Source organism: Lycium ferocissimum, chromosome 8 (genome assembly GCF_029784015.1).
Source record: "Lycium ferocissimum isolate CSIRO_LF1 chromosome 8, AGI_CSIRO_Lferr_CH_V1, whole genome shotgun sequence".
Classification (NCBI taxonomy): Eukaryota; Viridiplantae; Streptophyta; class Magnoliopsida; order Solanales; family Solanaceae; genus Lycium; species Lycium ferocissimum.
The window spans coordinates 19936307-19956669 of record NC_081349.1 but is presented as its reverse complement, the minus strand read 5'-3'; the positions used below and the strand labels follow the sequence as shown (position 1 = coordinate 19956669).

At 36.4% G+C, this 20363-nt stretch overlaps 1 protein-coding gene across 2 annotated transcripts; it reads left to right on the top strand.

Annotated features, from left to right (window-relative positions):
* Positions 1 to 4011: 4011 nt before the first annotated feature.
* On the top strand, positions 4012 to 7402 carry LOC132067486 (probable serine/threonine-protein kinase PBL3). 2 transcript variants are annotated; one of them, XM_059460748.1, is made up of 6 exons: positions 4014 to 4289; positions 5035 to 5381; positions 5463 to 5598; positions 5743 to 5879; positions 5993 to 6116; positions 6775 to 7402. In XM_059460748.1, exons 1-6 carry the CDS (start codon positions 4226 to 4228, stop codon positions 7227 to 7229), a joined length of 1263 nt encoding a protein of 420 aa, XP_059316731.1. In that variant the 5' UTR covers positions 4014 to 4225; the 3' UTR covers positions 7230 to 7402. The 2 variants fall into 2 exon arrangements, with proteins under 2 accessions (XP_059316730.1, XP_059316731.1); XM_059460747.1 differs by having other exon boundaries at positions 4012 to 4289; positions 5463 to 5879.
* The last annotated feature ends 12961 nt before the right edge of the window (positions 7403 to 20363 follow it).

Sequence of the window (20363 nt, the reverse complement as noted above, 5' to 3'; positions counted from 1 at the left end):
AAAAAAAAAAAAAATATTACGAGTAATCCACACGCTTATACAATGACCATGCTTAGGGTAATAATATATTTAACAATGTAATAGAAAATTCGTAGTGAAATACCTAGATTGAAGCTTTTTTTGAGTTTTTGAAATGTGTTATACGCCGCTCTATTCCGAAATCCAACCTTAGAAACTTGTTCCTACACTTCAATAGACCAAGAATATTGAGTTTTAGAATGAAAAATAACACGAAATTAGTATTTTAAGGGGGTTGGGGACCACAAAATTGGGTTTAATGGCGGTGGGGAGGCAACGGATCTGTGGTGGGGAAGATGGGGGACCGTCAATATGGCCTCCATTCACGCACGAAATTCGTGCGTGAAAGGACCAAAGTGCAGCCCCGTTAATATGGCCTCCATTCACGCACGAAATTCGTGCGTGAATACTACTAATGTTTTTTTTTTTTTTTTTGCACTAGTTTGGTTCAACTTTTTATTTTTTGTTCTACTTAAGTCGCGGATTCCATGTGTTCTTAATGCTTTCATTATCAGGGCATCTCGACACATTTTTTCTTGAAGTTGTTCCCATTTTTTCTTCCTCGAGTTACACACTCACACATGTTTGTGTGCTCCACTGTCCACATTAAATAATATTTCCCTTTATTTCCCAAAGCCACAACCTAATTAAGATTTAAGACTAGGCATGGTCGGTTGAGTGGGTGGACAAGGCTCTTATATGCGTAAATAATTTCGGGCAATTCTGCTTCTTTTGGGGTGGTCACTAAAATTTTGCCTTTCATATTTAAAATTTTTAAATTTTGTCCTTTGACTAAAATTTATGGGTTCCAGGTTTAAATTCCCACACGGTCAAAATTTTTAAAAAAATTCGCAAGGCAGAATTTAAATTTCGCTATGCCCCCACCGGCATACACTTGTGAAGGAATTAAAAGTTATGCGATTTCGACATACTTATGCCTTGTGGGCGTACTTGGCATAAGTATGCCGGTCCGCATAACTTTGGTAATTCCTTCACAAGTTTATGCCTTAGTCCGCATAAAGTTTGCCCATTAAAAGTTTACCCATAAGTATGCCCCCACCGGCATAAACTTGTTAAGGAATTACCAAAGTTATGCCGGACCGGGCATACTTATGCCAAGTTTGCCCATAAGGCATGAGTATGCCGGGTCCGGCATACACGCGACCCAAAACTTGCCTTACAATTTTTTTTTTTTTAATTTATGCTTGAGCGGGGGTTCGAACTCGTAACCTCATGATTTTGCGTGAAAGCTTCGTAGTTGCAATGCGAAGGGCAAAATTAAAGACCGAGAATATGAGGGGCATAATTTAAAGACCACAAGTATGAGGGGCAAAATTTAAAGACCACCCCAAAAGAAGGGCAATCCTCGCAAAAAAATGAATAATTTCTTCTTTCTTGGCAATGAGTTAGGCAATCTAGTACTCCCTCCGGATTAAAAAAAAAAAATGTCCACTTAATCATTTACACATTTCTTAAAAAAAAATACTAACTCCTAAATAAAAATAGGTAATTTAACTAAACTGTCCTAATTAAATAAGTATTGGAATTTGATCACAGTACACTTCATAGGGGCAAATATGAAAAGAGAAGGTTAATTCTTTCTTGATTGGATAAGTAGACACTCTTTTTTACCCAAGAAAAGAAGGCTAAGTGAACATTTTTTTTTATCCGAAGGGAGTAATATAGATACTCTGGCTTTAAATAGATTATTAAAAAGTTCTTAACTATACAATACTGACCAAAAGGTACCTACAAGCAGTGTTTTAAAAGGCGTAAGGCGAAACGTTTTACATATGCCTCGACGGGGCGTAACCTGAGACACGGGGCGTAAGCCCCATGGGTATTTAATTTTTAATATTTCATAAAATAATATAATTATAATAAATATTTTTAAATGGGTAAAATTACATAAAATATAAAAGAAAACTATAAATAAATGAATATATATGTGTTTGATCCTCACAAAAAACTAATCAAAGCAATCCATTATACGCCACTTACAACTTGTAATTATTATAGAACATAACTTTACAAGTATAAACAATACAATGAAATAAAAGCTATTAGGAAATGCAGATCAACTCTAAAATTTTAACTTTCAAACAATAAAAAACTCACAATTTCTTAAAACAATATTGTTATCACACTACTCATTTTATCTTCTTATAAGTAAATAATCAATAAACTTTATCAATATTATAATTAAAACATAACTCCTTCATGAATAAAAATAAAATTACTTTCAAATAGCGAAATAATAAAATATGATAATTTTAATACATAGGACAAAAGACCAATGACAAGTGCAAGTGTACATTTCGGCTATGTATTTTTAAAAGAAATATTAAGTGATGTTCACCCTCACGATATTATCAAATAGTAAATATGCAATACTACGACTTGTTATTTGAGTTATACCCAATTTTCTTACTTGTATAGATGAAAAACTATCAAGTATCATTCATTTGTTAAAGAATTATGAGGCTCAACGATTTTAATTAAGGAATTTAATATATAATTTGTGTAAGAACTGTTAGGCAAGCCTCGAACATTGGGCGTTAGGCATTTTTAACGCATACAATCAAGCCCTTAGGAAGTAAGCCTTGCAGGAACTAAGCCCCGCACGTGAACCCCCGGGCGTTTTGCCAGTGCCCCGCCCCGGGATGAGTCGTGAAACTGGCTTTTAAAATACTACCCATAAGTAGGGGCCTTTTATCATGGGGCTATTGGTCCTGTATTTCCCTACAACTCCTTCACATTAATTAGGTTTTCAATTTTTTTATTTTTTTTATTTTTATAATTAGGTTTTCAATTATTGGGACAATTATATTATATTAATAAAAATATGAACTTCATATGGACTCTTTATTTCCCGTAAATTAATTGACCTACTACATATTTTGGGTTATCCTGATTTCAACTTCTTCTTATAACGAACGAAAAACTTTATACTTTACCAATATTTTCTTATAACTTACTTCCTCCGTTTTAATTAATTCATATGGATTGATGCGGAGTATGGTGATTAATGTGAATTATAAATTTTTTAATGTTTATAGAATAAAATATATGTATGTAGATACTAAATAAGAAATACTATAGGTCATAATAATTTACAATTTAAAAAGTATTTAAAACAATTATTATGATAAAAAAAAGTCATTTGACGCAATAAATAGTACAATAAGAAGCATAAATTAAAACAAAGCAGTAATAATGAATATATAAGGCTTGTCCTGATTGAGCACCTATTGTTTATATTAGACATTTTCGGTCAATTTTTATTTAAAAAATTTAGTCGCATTTTATTATAGCATTTCCCTCAACAAGCGTTCATTACATAAATAAGTTAAATACTTAAAATATGCCACCTCCTTTTATTATAGCATTTCCCTCAACAAGCCGTAAAACCTCATGCCTATTCTTGAGGTTGTTGTGTTCTATATTTAAAGGAGATGATATATTTCATGTGGTTAACTTAAATATCTAATAAATGCTTGATATAATACTGGCAAAAGTTTTTTCAAGAAATTTGAACCGAAAGTGTCTAATATGAACACTTTATTAAGTGTCCAGAAGCTCAATTGGAACAAACCTTAGTTTGAGTGTCTAATGGAATTTGTTGGTAAATTTAAGGGGTTGTCTATGTATTAACCCAATTCTAAAATTATGTCAACGCGACTGTTCTATGTTTGCTTCGACGGAATAAGGGTCTATCCCATCATCTTTTATCTCTGTGTACTCGCTTTTGATTTGAGTAATAATTAAGATGGGAAAAAAGGAAGAAGCTGAATGTGTAAGGGCAAATTAGGAATAAAACAAGGATGACGATTAGTGACACCCCACATAATCACACATTTGTTATTTTATGTGTGATAATAAAGCAAGTAGAAAGAGACAAGTGAGAAATGGAAAAAGGAAACTACTCTCCCATTTCTATAACTCTTCCTGTCTAATTCCTTTTATTACCTTTATATATTAAACCAACTAAAAGCCTCCAAGTACTATTCTTGGTAGTTGTTTCATGTGACCCTTTTCACAATTTTTCCACCAATACTTACCAAACTTTTTTTAGCTAACACATATCTTGTACACAACCCAAATAAATATCCTGTATTTGGGGTTGTTCAAGATTTGAAATTTTTGCAGAAAAATTGTTGTCTAGACTTGATTTTTAGCTAGTAAAAGATTGAATTTTTTTTTTGTGATGGGCAATTGCATAGGTTCCTCAGCTAAAGTTGAAGCTGCTCTTAGCTCTAATACCCCTTCAGGTACTTTATTCTTCTGTTTTTGTGTGTGTGTGTGTGTTGGAAAAGTTAAAGATTTTTTTTTTTTTTGTATCTTTTTGAGATGGATGTGATATAGTTCTTTGCTTTTAATTGCTTTTAGTAGTCTTGTTATGTTTCAGAACTTAGTTCATTGGTCCCTGTTTTTTTTCTTTTTCTTCTTTTTGTGGTTTAGAGATTGTTTTTTGGGTATGTTTTTCTGTTTTATGATGGGTGTATTTTGTTCTTTGGGTTGGTTCATTTTGCTCCTTTTTGTTGATGAATTTGGTTTAATCAGTAAGTCAATATATGTTAGTGTATAAAAGCATGGATCTTTTTAATTTTTTCCCCAAATTATTTGACCTTTACAAGATAATTTGGTAGGGAGATTTGTGAGTTTTGGATGTTGATTGTTAGTTAAAAGCTGTGTCCTATTTTCTTATGTTTAGGATGTAAATCCTATGTTGTTCGGACTCCTAAAAAATGTGTCATCACCTGTGTCGCGCTACTTTTGGAGGATCTGACATGCATCTTTTGACATTTTTGAAGAGTCCGATCAACATAGGTTTTACATCATAGTAATTTCCTGCTTAAAGTGTTAACAACAATTGATGACCCTGCAAAGTCTAGGTTTGTCCCCTAAAATTAAGCAGAGTGTTGAAAAGAAGAGTTCTATTGCAAAAAAACATATTTATATACTTTGTGAGTAATGTGACTGAAAAATAACATTTCATACTCTTTTATCTGCCAGCTTCTGAAGCTTCAAGATTTCCCAGCAAAAAGAGCAATTCTTCTGTTCCATCAAGCCTAAGTATACCATCCTATGGTAGGAAAAGCAGTTCTGAAAGCCTTCCTACTCCAAGATCCGAAGGCGAAATATTATTTTCTCCTAATGTCAAATCCTTCTCCTTCAATGAATTGAAAAACGCAACGAGGAATTTTAGACCTGACAGTCTTCTAGGGGAAGGAGGATTTGGTTGTGTTTTTAAAGGATGGATCGATGCGCAAACTCTTACTGCTTCGAAACCTGGTTCTGGAATGGTGATTGCTGTCAAGAAATTAAAGCCAGAAGGTTTTCAAGGTCACAAGGAGTGGTTGGTATGTTACCTTTGCACTTGTCCCGCTTAAATGAATTTTTGTTCTCGTTGGCACAGTAATGAAATGTCAAATACTCTGCAGACTGAAGTTAATTACCTCGGGCAACTTCGTCATCAAAATCTGGTTAAACTCATCGGCTACTGCATCGAAGGTGACAATCACCTATTGGTGTATGAGTTCATGCCTAAAGGAAGCTTGGAGAACCATTTGTTTAGAAGTATGTCAGCTTTTTCCCTCTTCCTAGCTTTGTATTTGTCTTACTGCTGTGATTTCATATTTGCTAATTGCCTCTCTGTTCTGCCTAGAATTGTGTGTATTTACAAATTGGTGGTAATTCTTGGCTTAATCTTTGTTAAAACAGGAGGACCTCAGCCTCTAAATTGGGCAACAAGAATTAAGGTGGCTATTGGTGCTGCTAGAGGCCTTGCATTCCTTCATGATGCTAAAGAACAAGTCATATATCGGGATTTCAAGGCTTCTAATATTCTGTTAGATGCGGTACGTAATAGACCCCGATCCCCCTATGTGTAAATAATATGCCTTTCCTTAGGATAAGTTTTTCCTGGTATCTTGCAAAGCTCAAGACATGTTTGCTTTTCTTGGTACCACAGGAATTTAATTCAAAGCTGTCAGATTTTGGTTTGGCAAAGGCAGGGCCAACTGGTGATCGCACACATGTATCCACTCAAGTAATGGGTACACAAGGCTACGCTGCTCCAGAATATGTTGCTACAGGTTAATACATCACCTCTCTAGTTAGCTGTATTGACCATATAACACTACCTTCTGGTTAAGACATCCTCTTGTAGGAATTTGGAATAAAACATTTTAAACAATGACTTTTTAATGACAAAATCTTGCTATATGGTTGTTGTAACTTTAACTCTTCATAATTTAGATGTGATGGTAATGCTCTACAAGCATATATGTTGTTCGGACTCTCCAAAAAATGTTTCCGTACTTATGTCGGAACCTCCAAAGATGTACTATTTTTGGAGGATCCGACATGCACTCAACATAGACTAGTATGGTGGAATTATGATCATTTTCTGGCGTTAATTGCCAGAAATAGGAAATATATTTGGGAATGTTCTTTTTTTTTTTGGGATGTATATTAGTTTGTGTCAGAAATACAATGTTATCGATAATTTTGCTTTGGCCATTGGCTTTAATTGAACTAAGAGAACAGACTTATGACGTTTAGCTGTATACCCGTTCTTACCCAGATGCCTATGATGGCACTATAATTTGTCCCGAACTTTTAATTTTTCGTGGAGAATAACGGGCTTAATTTCTTACTATGAGTAAACATAACTCTGTTTTCCTTATGAACTCACTTTCCATCGTCAGTTTAATGAGTAATCTTGTAACTAAATATCGCTCGATCTTACAGGTCGTTTAACAGCGAAAAGTGATGTATACAGCTTTGGCGTGGTGTTGCTTGAACTGTTATCAGGGCGACGTGCTGTTGATAACACAAAGATCGGTATAGAGCAGAATCTTGTAGACTGGGCAAAGCCATATTTAGGAGACAAAAGGAAGTTGTTCCGAATAATGGACACAAAATTAGAAGGCCAGTATCCTCAGAAAGGAGCATATACAGCTGCTAACCTTGCTTGGCAATGTCTAAGCAATGAGTCCAAGCTCCGCCCTAAAATGTCCGAGGTTTTAACTGCTCTTGAACAACTTCAATCACCAAAAGGTCTTAGCAAACTCTCCCATATCGAGCATCGGGGTATTTCCAGCCCCGTGGCTGTATCTTCACCTATGAGACATCGCTCACCCTTGCATATGACACCTTCGGCATCTCCATTACAAGCCTATCAAAAGTCTCCTCGTGGAAGATGACTCAGAGAGAATATACATATTTTGTTTTCTCATTGTATATTTCACATATATCTACCAAATTTTGTTTATATGTTTTGATGCATTGGCATTCCAAGAATAGATTTTTTTTTTTTTTGTCCAATGCTGAATTGCTTATTCTGTAACCTATTCATACACTGAGTTAGCTCTCACTATATTGGGATGATAATCCACTTAGTTTTCCCTTCAGCTACTTGATCAAGTTAACAAATCTGGGATATCTGTAATTCCAATCTATCACATAGCATATCTGTTTATAATCACAAAATTCAAGGACATTTTGCTACAACTTACACATCTAAAAAAAAAATTGTTTTTATTCACATGGGGGTAGAGAGAGGGGATACAATGGGGATTGAACCTCACCAATAAGGTGAAAGTTAGTGCTAATCAATACGTGAAATTACCAAGCCCCGATAACATTACACATCTTTAATTTTAAATCAGAAGATTAAATTTTTTTCTTTTACTTTCTTAAATTTTGTTTCTAATCAAAACTTAAACACATAATATAACAATGTGAAAAGCCACAATAATGAGTAAGGTTCGAATTCTCAACTTATTCCAAGTGTTCTATTCAACTCATGTCTGTACTTCCTTAATTGTTTATATAATTTCTCCATCCCAATTTATGTGGAGGAGTACATCCGAGTATGAATGTCTAAATACTTAATCTTGACTACAAATTTGAGCATAGATTTTACAATTTTTTTGAAATAAAATTTGCGTATTTGAAAACTACTACAAATCCTCGTAGCTAATGATTAGTTGGCATCTCATAACGGCAAATAGGGCAACAATGGCCATTCTCCAACCAGTGGATAATACAATCTCCATGAAACCTATGTGAGCAAGATACACAACAACTCCTTCTCCTTCCCAAGTTTTTCAAGACAAATCATACAATCATCATTCATACATTCTTCATCAACCTCCTTTTTCTTTAACAACTCCATCGCTGACTCACATGCAGGTACCATCCTGTTGAACCGCCGCGATTCTTCTCCTAAAAAAATGCCCACACCATGAGAAAAAACATGGTCAATGTTTAATGTTACACCAACGACAATCTCGAACTCCTTAAGACCTTTCTTAGATCTGTTATTAACAATTACACATATTTTACGTATCATATCTTGGATGACTCTGTCACGACGATTATTGTCAAAGTACTGCTCGTCCATGTTCTCGAAATTTCGTTGCATGACATGGTAGAACATGTCATCTGACATGTACTCAGAAGAGTTGAGCGTGAGACGAAGTGATTTGGTATTAGTTTGATTATAATCATCTAGGGGTTGATATTGTGTAGGGTCGTGGGGTGGTATATACCAGTATTGTTCATGAGTATGAAGGTGAAATTGAATGGTTAAAGGGGGTAAAGAAGAAGAGGGAGAAGGGATATATTTTACATCAATATTTATGTGAATATTCGAGGTGGTATTGTGGTTTTCTAAAGTATTTTCCATGTTCAAAGAGTTGATATGGAAAACATAGAAAGTGGTTTCAAGGTTAGCTATAGTCTTGTGTATTTATAGTAGTTGAGAAGCAAATTAATCCAAGACCTACTGGGCTTAGTAACTTGAATTTGATTAGGAAAGGGTTTCGGTGTCTTTCCTAAAAACAGACCTAAGTATGAAAAAAAGAAAGGAAACTTAATCGCATTCCTTTTCCCTTTGGTAGACGGCTTTATCACTCTTCGTGGGTTTTGAATTTAATTGTGTACTGAAAATGCAAAATAGTTTTTATACTATTAGGTAAATTTTACTTATTGTAATAGGTAACCTTGTTATTCTTATGTTTAAGATTATAAATTTCATATTTTAAGTAGCATGTAAATATTCTTTGGGAGCATGAGTGTGAAAAAATATATTTGCTAACAATGTATATAATTTAAACTTTTATTTATATATGTGTGAGAACGACGTGCTTAAAATTGTATCCGTCTTTTATATCTTATATCTCACTATTAAAAAATCTCTATTTCCCCACTGATTGATTTCTCAATGAAAAATGTTCAGTGTCTATTTTCCACTTAATGTCGGTGGGAAAAAACTTAAATAGTAGTATTTTCACACGGAAAAAGTATGAAGTTTCTCAGCGTTTAAGTGGGAACCTATTTCGCACCATATGTTTTTCCAGTGAGCTGGTTCGGTGTGAATGAGGTGGAAATCATGTTTATATCACAAATTTTCCACCGAATATCGTTGGAAAAAACATTTTTTTCTAATAATGTCTATCATATTAGCATACAAATATCTAAGCACAAATAGTGATATATACGTATGAAAATACCTTTAAAAAATTAACGGACTTAGTACCCGTGTTAGCTTTTACTCTAATCAACTTAGTCCAAGCATTATAGGGTCACTAAATAATTTTTTGTCCAATAAAGTTGCCCAATTACCTAACTATAATAGAAAATTCTCTTTCTTAAACAAATCGTTAAGATGTTCACTTTTTTTTTTTTTTTTGGTCCTCAAGCGTTATGACATATCTATTGAGTTTGCGTATAAACTTTTATTCATAGTTGATAATAGTAAACATTAGTTCACGGTCGATGAAATTCAAACTCACAAAGCAGCAACACAGTTATACAATGGTTGCAAATCCAACCTTGACCTATTAGAAAGTGACCACTAGCTACTTGTAAAATCAGTCATGTTTGAAGACATCTAAAATGCTTAAGCACATTCAAATTCACAAGGCAACAACACAATTAGATATAAAGGTTGCAATGATCCAACCTTGGCATAAATTGTAATAAAATTTACAATAATTCAAAATCTAAAACAGTCAAATTAATAGTCTGTTACAACAGTCAAATTAGTTGTCTGTTACAACAGTCAAATTTCGCATTACTACTGATTGTTTGTTATCATCCACCACACACATCCAGCAGAAACTTACTTGGTTGTTACAACCCAAATAACAAAATTAATTTTTCAAAGAACCATTAATCTAGGCGATAACGCCTAACACAATTTTTTCAGAGTCAAACTCAACATTAGCTTGACTCGTCTCATTAGCATCCTTATCATTAACTTGAGCAGTTGGCATAGGAACATCTTTTGCCTTCTCAACTTCAACAGTTGGCACAGGGAAATCTTTTGCCTTCTCAACTTGAGCAGTTGGCACAGGGACATCTGCTGCCTTCTCAACTTCAGCAGCTGGTCTAGGTACATCAACCTTCTTAACCTCGGCAACTTGTCTAGGCACCTCAACCTTCTCAAGTTCAACAGCTGGTCTAGGGACATCAACCTTATTAACCTCAACAGCTGGTCCAGGGATCTCAACAGCTCGCATAATCATAGGTGCTTGCGCTGCATTTTTTGAACATAATTAACAAAATACATAATGCATACAATATAATTCAACAAAAAAGTTCACAAATTTCACCTTTCTCTTTGAGAGTCTCCAGCTTCTTCTTCTTCGCCTTCCCACTCGTTCTGAATTTTTCCTCCTTCACATAGGCGAGAAGAACCTTTAAAGACTCCTCCATCTTTTCCACATGCTGATGCTGTTCCTCCTGCTCCACCTACGCTAATGGGCCCCCACTTGGTGCCGCACGACCCCTAGACATCCCAATGTCAAAACATCCCCCATCATTGTTTGCGATTGAATTACCACCAAAATCCTCCGAATGAGTATCCTTCTCATCGAAAAGCTCCATGGGCTCCTTTCTCAATCTACTAGAAGCCTTCGAGCCATGATTTGGTATAGCCAACACAGTCACGCCTTCCTATTCACCCTTCAAGGTATCTATGATGGGATCGCTAACCTCATCATCATATGACAAAAGGTTTCTCATGTATTCCTAGTCCAACTCATGCACTGTAGGAATGATGTAAGGGTGCACAACCTACAAATAAGAAAAATATCAATATTTAATTTATATTGTGGCAAAAACATTGATAATAGACTCCAAATTTATACCTCTGAAGCTCTCGTTCGAATCCTAAATGGATCATCTTCAGTAAATCACTCTATTTTTTTGGTGTACCACCTAAGCATCCTAGGAATAGTCAAAGGAACCTTATTTGATTTTCCAGCATTCCATTCAAGTGCGAGAAAAGCTTCATATATCCAGGCCTGTAATGGCACAAATAATCGCTGAGTGTAAAAATAAATAACACGCATTCTATACTCTACTGCACCTGTGGTTTATAATATTTACCATGAATGCCCAGGGGAAAGCCGTTGAGAGCATATGATGTAATATAAAGAGCATATGAAGCAATCTTCTTATCAGCGTGGGTTTGGTGGTTCCTAGTAATGTCCACCCTTTGCTTCAAGTATTACAAGGTGAGTTCAAAGGATTCCTTTCCCCAAGGTTAGCTATGGAAGAATTCCAAATCGTCAGCCATTTTAATCATATCATGTTCCACACCCTTGGCCGCATATTTTGCAAGCAAGGTTGTATGCACAAACCACACAAGACAACATTTAAGTTTTTCTTCTTTGTTTAGCCTAGGCCCTCTTACCACCACTAATGGACTTTCTGTTGAAATCTTCTTGTTGTGAGTAACCTTTGTGCAGAATGCTGCCCCTATCCTAATGGCCATATCCTCTCTAGATTGGCTGGGATAAGATCCACAATCTATACCAGTCATCAAAGCAAACTCCTTCAAGCCAATACATATAGGCTTGTCACTCACGAGGGACCACATCTCATGCTTCTTTTTCTAATCCACATGACGAAGAAGCAGATAGTAGACCATCCGTCCATTGAAATTGATGAAGTGTTCTGACAGTTTTCTAAACTGACCAAAACATGAACACTTGAACATTTTCCTGAGTTTTTGATCTCTCAACACTTTTTAGATTCAGCTAACAACGTCAACCTGCTCCTAACAGAAACTTTTGCTGGGAAAGAATCATAATCATCCAGCCAAGTAACCAAACCATACTTCTCCACATTAATTGTCTTTGCACAATATGGCAAGAATAGGGGATAAACATCTTCATCAGCACCAGATTGCTTTGAACCATCCTCAGAAACATAACTATCACCTTGATCACCATCCACACTATACTCATCTATGGGATCTGAGTAGGCCTCACTATCAGCTTATACAGTTCTTTTTCTTTTTCCATCTCATCGAACTTCTTCACCCCTTCTGTTTTTTATCTTTAAGATTCACATCATATCTGTAGAACGGGGGAGTACTTTTACTTCTCTTTCTCTACATCTAGGCATTTTTTATGATCTATATACAAACAATAGAGTGACGTTGATCAACCACGATAGAAAAACAAGAATAATCGACCAAAAGTCCAGTAATAGACCATAATGCATTTGCCAAAAGCAAAAACAGAATAAGGAAGATCGAAACAAGCAAAATAAGTATAAATAACACATAAGAAAATAGAGAAAAAGAAAGACGTAACAACCAAAATAGGTATAAATTAAATAGCACATATTTCGACAAAAAAAAAGAGGCTGAACTTCCAAAATTTTGAATAAAAATTGGAACTTTATGAACACCATGAATCGAAAAAAAATAACAACTTTCAGGGCAATATGGAGCTCAAAATGCTTCGTCAGAGTTGCAAAATTAAAGAAAATACCTAGGGACGACGATTGAACAATATTGAAGCTTGGGGGAGAGGAAAAGCTAGTTAGAAGCTTGAGAGAGTTCAAATTGGGAAAGTGAAACGGACTGAAGAGAGAGAGAGGGCTTTTGTATATTTTAATACTAGTCGATAGGACTTAAGTGTATAAGTTTAAACATTCAATATTTTTAAAATTATGAAATGTATCAGCCCCCTTTTCTAAACCCTAATCCGAAAAAATAAATGAAAAAAGGCCTGCTAATAAATTAAAGTTTTGAAATGGCCTGCTTGCCAAATCTTCTCGAGTACGTTGATATCATATTTGCACCAGCTTAACCTTTTCCGCTTTGTAAACAACAAAGAAGTCTTAACTTGTTAAACTTAAAACCAAGTCAGTATGTGTTTAACCTAAAATGTTTCTAAAATTTGCAGGATTGCCCTTCGCTGGAGGTGGTCTTTGATTTTTACCCCTCAAAATGGTGGTCTTTAAATTTTTCCCTTCAGGCAGAAATTTCGTGCACAAAAATTCTGCCTCAGCCTTGAGGCAGAATTTTTCAAAGTCTGCCTTGCGAAATTCTGATTTGCGAATTTTTTTTTTTTACTCAGCTGGGGTTCAAACCCACAACCTTGGGGTGTTAGGCAAGGGGTAAAACTTAAAGACCACCAATTTGAAGGGTAAAAATTAAAGACCACCCCAAATGAAGTGCAATCTGCTCAAAAAAATGGTTAACTAGGCGTAGAATATTAAATCAAGTCGAAATAGGCTTAATCAGGGTAAAACATTTGCTTTTTTTTTTTTTTGTGCACGGATTTTCCTTCATTTGGGGTGGTCTTTAAGTTTTGCACTTCACCTAATACCCTGAGGTTGTGAGTTCGAACCCCAGCTCAGTAAAAAAAATAATAATTCACAAGGCAGAATTTCACACCTTAATGCAGAATTTTGTAAATCTGTCCATGCAAATTCTGCATGGCAAATTCTGCCTATTGCAGTGAAATTCTGCCTGAAGGGCAAGAGTTAAAGACCACACTCAGCGAAGGGCAATCCTGCAGATTGCCTAAACATTTAAATCCTTCTTAAAGTAAGTGTTACACCCCGCACTTTCAGAGCATGAGCATGCCACGTACATCACCGTAGTAATGGAGTATCGGAGACGTCCCATGATGTTTGGAAGGTACAAGCCATGGGAAGTATGTAACAATGACGTAAAGGATGAATTACGATCTCGTAAGTCGTAATCAGGAAAGACTATTTTGAAAAACAGGAACATGGCCATTATCAAGTATAATAAATGATAAATATCATGCAGGGGGAGTAGTACGACGTTGGAGAAAAGGATGGGTAAAGTTTCGTATGAAAATTTTGGTCCAAATTGAGGGACGAATATCTCTTAGCATATGAAGTGTTTTGGAGTGAAACAAAGCCTAAAATGAAGTTCGTCGAGTCTAGTTTCCAACGCAATAAACCGCTCATCGATAGGACATCAGAGTAGAGAATTATGGACGTTACAAGTTCGGTGATAGAGCGAGAAACGCGTGCTACGGGGATCGATACGGTAATCGACTTGCTGATCTTTGCTACGGTAGAAATGCTACGCTGAAAACGACCGAATTTGACCCTTATAAAAAGGGTAAGAACCCTCTTTTTTCACCAGATTTGCCCAGAAGCACGGATAAACGCATAGATGTGATTCTAGTATGGTTTTGCGACGGATTCAAGGTGGATAGTGAAGATATCGCTGTTTTAACAAAAATGAGGTATGAATCTCTCCTTATTAATATTACTTTTGGTTTATTTACGAAGATAAAGTGATGAAATGGTTGTATAATAAGTTGTTGGTTGAGAAATTGGACAAACATCGCGTGGGATGTTTTATGGAATATTTTGGTATTGATGATGATGTTGTTGATGTTGGTCGTTGTAGTTGTTGTTTTGTTGGTATTGTGATTTCGGGCTAGGCATATAAACAGGGGAGGTGCTGCCCGAATTTCGACATTATAAATGGATTTATTTGAAGGACTAAGACAAGCGTATAACGATGAGTCTAACGATTGTGTGAATCCTCTTAAATGTAGACTTGCGAGCTCGGACGAATAAGTGTAGATAATTGGAGGCTGAACAGGTATGTTAAGGCTAGTCCCTTTCTTCTAAAGGCATGATTCCTTTCTTATGAATTCAATAGGTGTTTTCCAAATGTCCCATGATCCCTTTATGTGAATCCATAAATGTTTTCCAAGAATATTCTTATTCCCAAAAGCTAGAAATTCATGATTCATAGAGTTTATGATTCAAAGGCATGACTTCTTTCTTGATAATCCATAAATATTTTTCAAAATGTCCCTATTTTCCGAGTCAAAGATTTATGATTCTATAAGCTTTTATGACAACAACAACAAACATCTTTTTACAATATGAATGACGATGTTAAAGATGAGAATGTTTCTATGATGATTATGATGGTGATGATTTTAATTCTAGAAATTCCAAAGCTTATGATGTTAATACTATTATGAGATTATTGAGATTATTTCATGATTTTCTCGATTTTATTCATTGTTGTTGATCTCACCTTATAATAATTGTTCCTTGAGTTGAGATATAGCGATGATGATAATTCCATAATGAAAATCGGAGGTTACCGACCTTACGTCACTCCGAAGTAGTTATAGCTTTTATTTGGCTCTCATGCATGCTTTATACACACACACACACACACACACACACACACACACACACACACACACACACACACACACACACACATATATATATATATATGTGTGTGTGTGTGTGTGTATGTATTTTACTACACCGAGCCGCACTATAGTCGGCCGGGTACGACACCTATTGTGCAACCACTGATCAGTTGGTATTACACACCGAGTCCCGAAAGGGCCGGGTACATCACACACCGAGTCCCGAAAGGGCCGGGTATGTTACACACCGATCCCGAAAGGGCCAGGTATGTTACACACCGAATCCTGAAAGGGCCGGGTACGTTACACACTGAGTCCTGAAAAGGCCGGGTATGTTATGATGATGATATTATATATATGTATGTAAGAAGAAGTTTTTTCTTAAAAGCTGAGCATGTATGACATCCGCCTTATGAGGCATCCAGATTGTACAGGTTATCTCTCTTATTCCATGTTACCTTCCATATCTATATAATGTTGTTATTCATGCCACATACTCGGTACATTTTTCGTACCGACGTCCCTTGTGGACGCTCGCGCTCATGCCCGCAGTGGGCGGGGAGATGGATCGGACCCGTAGATGTTCTATCGGTGGATTCTCACGAGCACTCCACTTACTTGAGCGCATGTAGACTATTTGGTATTGTCCTTATGATCATCGTATTCTATGTAGAGGCTCGTAGATGTGTGTGTGTACAGTTAGATGTTTTATGGCCCCACCGGTTCATATTGTTGTATAATATTTTGGTGGCCTTGTCGACCTTATTTTGAGCTCTTGATACTTTACTGTTAGCCTTGCCAGCTTTATGATATACGTTATGTTGTGGCGACCTTGTCGTTCCGCATATGAATAAATGTTTGAATGATCGTATATTTTATGTTGGGCCTTTCTGCGGGTGTTCTTTGAGTTATGGTTTATAATGTTCAAAGTAACGGATAAGTCAGGTGGTTCCCAGCCTACTCCGGAGCCCGTCATACTCCTGATAGGGGCGTGACAATAGGTTTAGAATTGGAATATCTATAAATTATCTTGACCCATATATCTATCTTTTGTAAGCTTAAAATTAGTCAAGCAATATGGAAATTTCCATTTATGAAGAGTCCAAATTGCGTTACAGCTTTGGGTGGCCTAAAATGAAACCGAGAAATCATCCCAATCCTCCTGCCTTTGGATAGTTAAAATCCAATTAATTTGCAAAACGGAACATCTTTGGCATGATGTTTCTGGCAAAAAGAATATAAGTGAACCTCCACAAATTTCAACATGCATCACAATGGAATCTCAAGATTTCAAGAACCCAAAAAAGACTCGTCTAACCATACCCGACCAGCTAAGATATTGGCAATTTCCAGTCCAGTCTTCGAATGCAAAGTGATCGTTGATGAGTTGATCGAATTGGCAAATCAATATAGCAATCGTTCCGTGCTCGTGGACGATTGTCACGTGTTGAATCTTAGCCCTTGTTTGGATGGTGGTTTCATGTGGTTCATTAATGTATGGTTTTCTATGAAACCATGTTTGTTTTTATTATTCTTAAAATTATGTGGTATGGTGTTGTAAACCCGTGGTTCATCCCATGGTTATATAACCATGAAAAATTCCAATTTTTGTAACCGCAGATTTCGTGGTTTTTCCGTAGTTACGTATTTCATTTCTCCATTATACCCCACCCTCCTCCATCCACCCCACCCCACCCTCCACCCTACCTCACCCCACCCCTGCCACTCACCCCCACCCCCACCCCACCCCTGCCACTCACCCCCACCCCCACCCCAACTGCCCTGCTTCTCTGCTACCCACCCCCACGACCCCAACCAACACCCACTACGCCTCACCACCACCCAACCTCACCCCACAACGACTCACCCCCACCCTACCACCCACTACCTCTCACCAAAGCACCCACCCCTACCCCCATAACTACCCACCCCCACCCCACTACCCCCACCCTCATCCCACAACCACCCACCTCACACCACCCGCCCTTCCACCACCCCCACCCAATACCTACTTATTTTCTAAAGTTCCCATTTTATTCTTTACTTGAGTTTTATTAATATATATAAACTAATTTACAATTAAGAGTTAAGGGTATTTTATTAAACTTACTAGTTATTATACAATACCATACAGTCAAACCAAACAATACAAATGTTATTACACCGCAACAAACGATACAGTCTATCCAAACATTGTGTTCATTTATAGAGTACAATACAATACAAAATCATACTGTACCATACCATACTGTACATTAATGAACCACAGGAAATAACCATCCAAACAGGGGGTTGGTGTTAAGTTTGATATGTCTCACAGGTACAAGCAAATAAATGAGCATGATAGGAATGCCCTGGCAAGAACTCTTCCCACTAAAAGTTGCAAAGTATGTGAAGAAGACATTTTGGAGGATCCCCAATTATAAAGATGCCGTGCAAGCATATGTTTCACTTTAACTGCATGAAAGATTGGTTAGAGAAAAACATTGGTTGCCCTATGTGTAACCCTAACTTGTATTTTTGAATATTTTTATACTTTAGCAGCTTAGGCAGATTAATTTCATAGTAATATTTTCCAATTTTGATGTTACTAGTATGAAGTTTTAAAATGTGTTTAATCGGTTATGTCCTATAACTATTACTCAATTGCAAATTTTGTTTTGAATTTCTCACTTGGTGTCTAGTACCCCCTTAATTTGGGTCCTCATTAATTCGGATTCGCGCCGTGTAAGATTTATTAAAGGGGAAAGTGCTCCTTGTCAGATTTTTTTTTCCATTCTCAAGAGGCTCGAAACTGTGATCTTTGTTTTTTTTTTTTTTTTTTTTTTTTTTTGAACCAAAAACCATCACCATTGATGATGGGGGGTTTGGCTAGACCCCTACCTTGTCTATTACTTTCCACAAAAACTTACACTGGCTTGGAGAGGGGCTTAATACCTGACCTCCTTTGATTTGTAAGACAGTATACACTATCCTTTAACATTTTAATCAGTAACCCTTATAGCAAACTATATAAAGATGCATTGAAACTATGAGAAGTTAATGCATTTACACTAGGTTTGCTCAAGGTGTTTCGAAGAACCAGCCAGAGTTTTTCTTCACTTGTCTCCTGAATGATGGAAGATCAAGTTTATTCATTCTTAAAGGACCTCTAGCCTCCAACGGTAAGTCTCCTTCAATCAAAAAAATTATTGGAGCTTGTACTTGTGCTGCGTGTTTGGCTAGAACATTCGCAACCTCATTCCCTTCTCTATAGCAGTGCTTAACCAAAATGTTTCTGCCTATCATCTTTGCCCTTGTTTCATCAATGATACCTTGTATCGTCCATGGAGGTTTAGGAGTACCATTTAATATTTGAAACACCATCAAGGAGTCCAGTTCCACTTCTAAAGCCTCAAATTATTGGTTGACACACCAAGAGATTCCTATCAGAGCTGCTTGAGCTACACTATAGTTGTTAGTGTAGAATTGGGATGGATATGAGAATGCCATGATCATGTTCCCAATTTTGTTTCTAACAATACCACCAGCTCCAACTTTGCTTTGATTCTTCATATAACTTCCATCTGTGTTGAGTTTCCAATTGTTGCCTGTTGGTTTGATCCACCAGATCATTTTGCTTTTGATTACTACCTTGAAATTCTCTGCCATAAGGCAGACCTTGTTCCAGTTCCATGTGTAGTCAATGTATTTGAATTTCTTCCCAATGCCCACCTTGATCTGAAATAGAGATTTAAAACATATATTAGAGGCTGTAGTCTTTTTGTTTTCAAATTTTTGTCTACACCTTGCTTTCCAAATTTCCTAACATACTATCACTGGTGTGATAACCACTGCCAAAGAATGGCCTGGACAGAATTTCCAGTGACAGCAAATCCCAGAGGTCTCGTTATAGTATGCCAAGTTTTTTTGGCCAGTTCACTTGTTGCAAAGACATAATCACCTATTTCAATACATGCTACCCTACAACAACCGCAACTGGGGCCCTTGTTAATGTTAAATCTTGATAAGTAAGCATCTAGAGGAAGATTTTTCTTTAAAGGTTTCACATGAAAAAGGAAATCTTAAAAGGAATCTCTTTAATCCAAATGTACTTATAAATGGGAGGGGGGGGGGGGGTATCTTTGTTTCTAAGATTTTCATAAGCAGTTGAACAACTAAATGTTCCATTGCTATTTAAATTCCAGATTGCTCCATCATTCTCCCGTTCATTGCCAATAGGGATATTCCTGATCATTTCCAGGATATCCCTTGGTATAGAAGGATCATTATCACCCAACTACCATTGCTGATTGTGTAAAAAATGATTTACCTTTACATTTCTAGGTTTGGGAGTTGGTTAATCATTTGATAAAGGGACCCTTTAAGAGTTCATTGATCCCACCAGAATAAAATATTACCAGAATTAATCCTCCAGTTGATATTGATCTCCATTTTATCCCTGATGTGTAGCAGATCCTTCCAAGCCGGCGATAGTTCAAGCTATCATTTTTGAATTGGGATCATTTCTTTGGCAATATTTGGCTTTTAAAAATTGTGCCCACAGAGAAGGCTCAGTTCTTAATCTCCACCATCTTTTAGCAGTGAAAGTATGACAGATGTCCAAAAGACTTTTAAAGCCCAGGCCTCCTTCTTTATTTGGAAAACTCATGTTCTCCCGTGAGGACCAATGGTAACTGTTTTTTCCATCTTTTTCTCCCCAAAAAAAGTTAGCAAACTGCGTTTCAATCTCATAAAGAACTGTAACTAGTGGCATTAGTGCAGCAAATATATGCAGGGCTTGAGATGTAAAATATGTTTAATAATCACAACCTTACCTCCAGGAGATAAAAATCTGCCTTGCCAACCTGCAATCTTGTTGAGAAT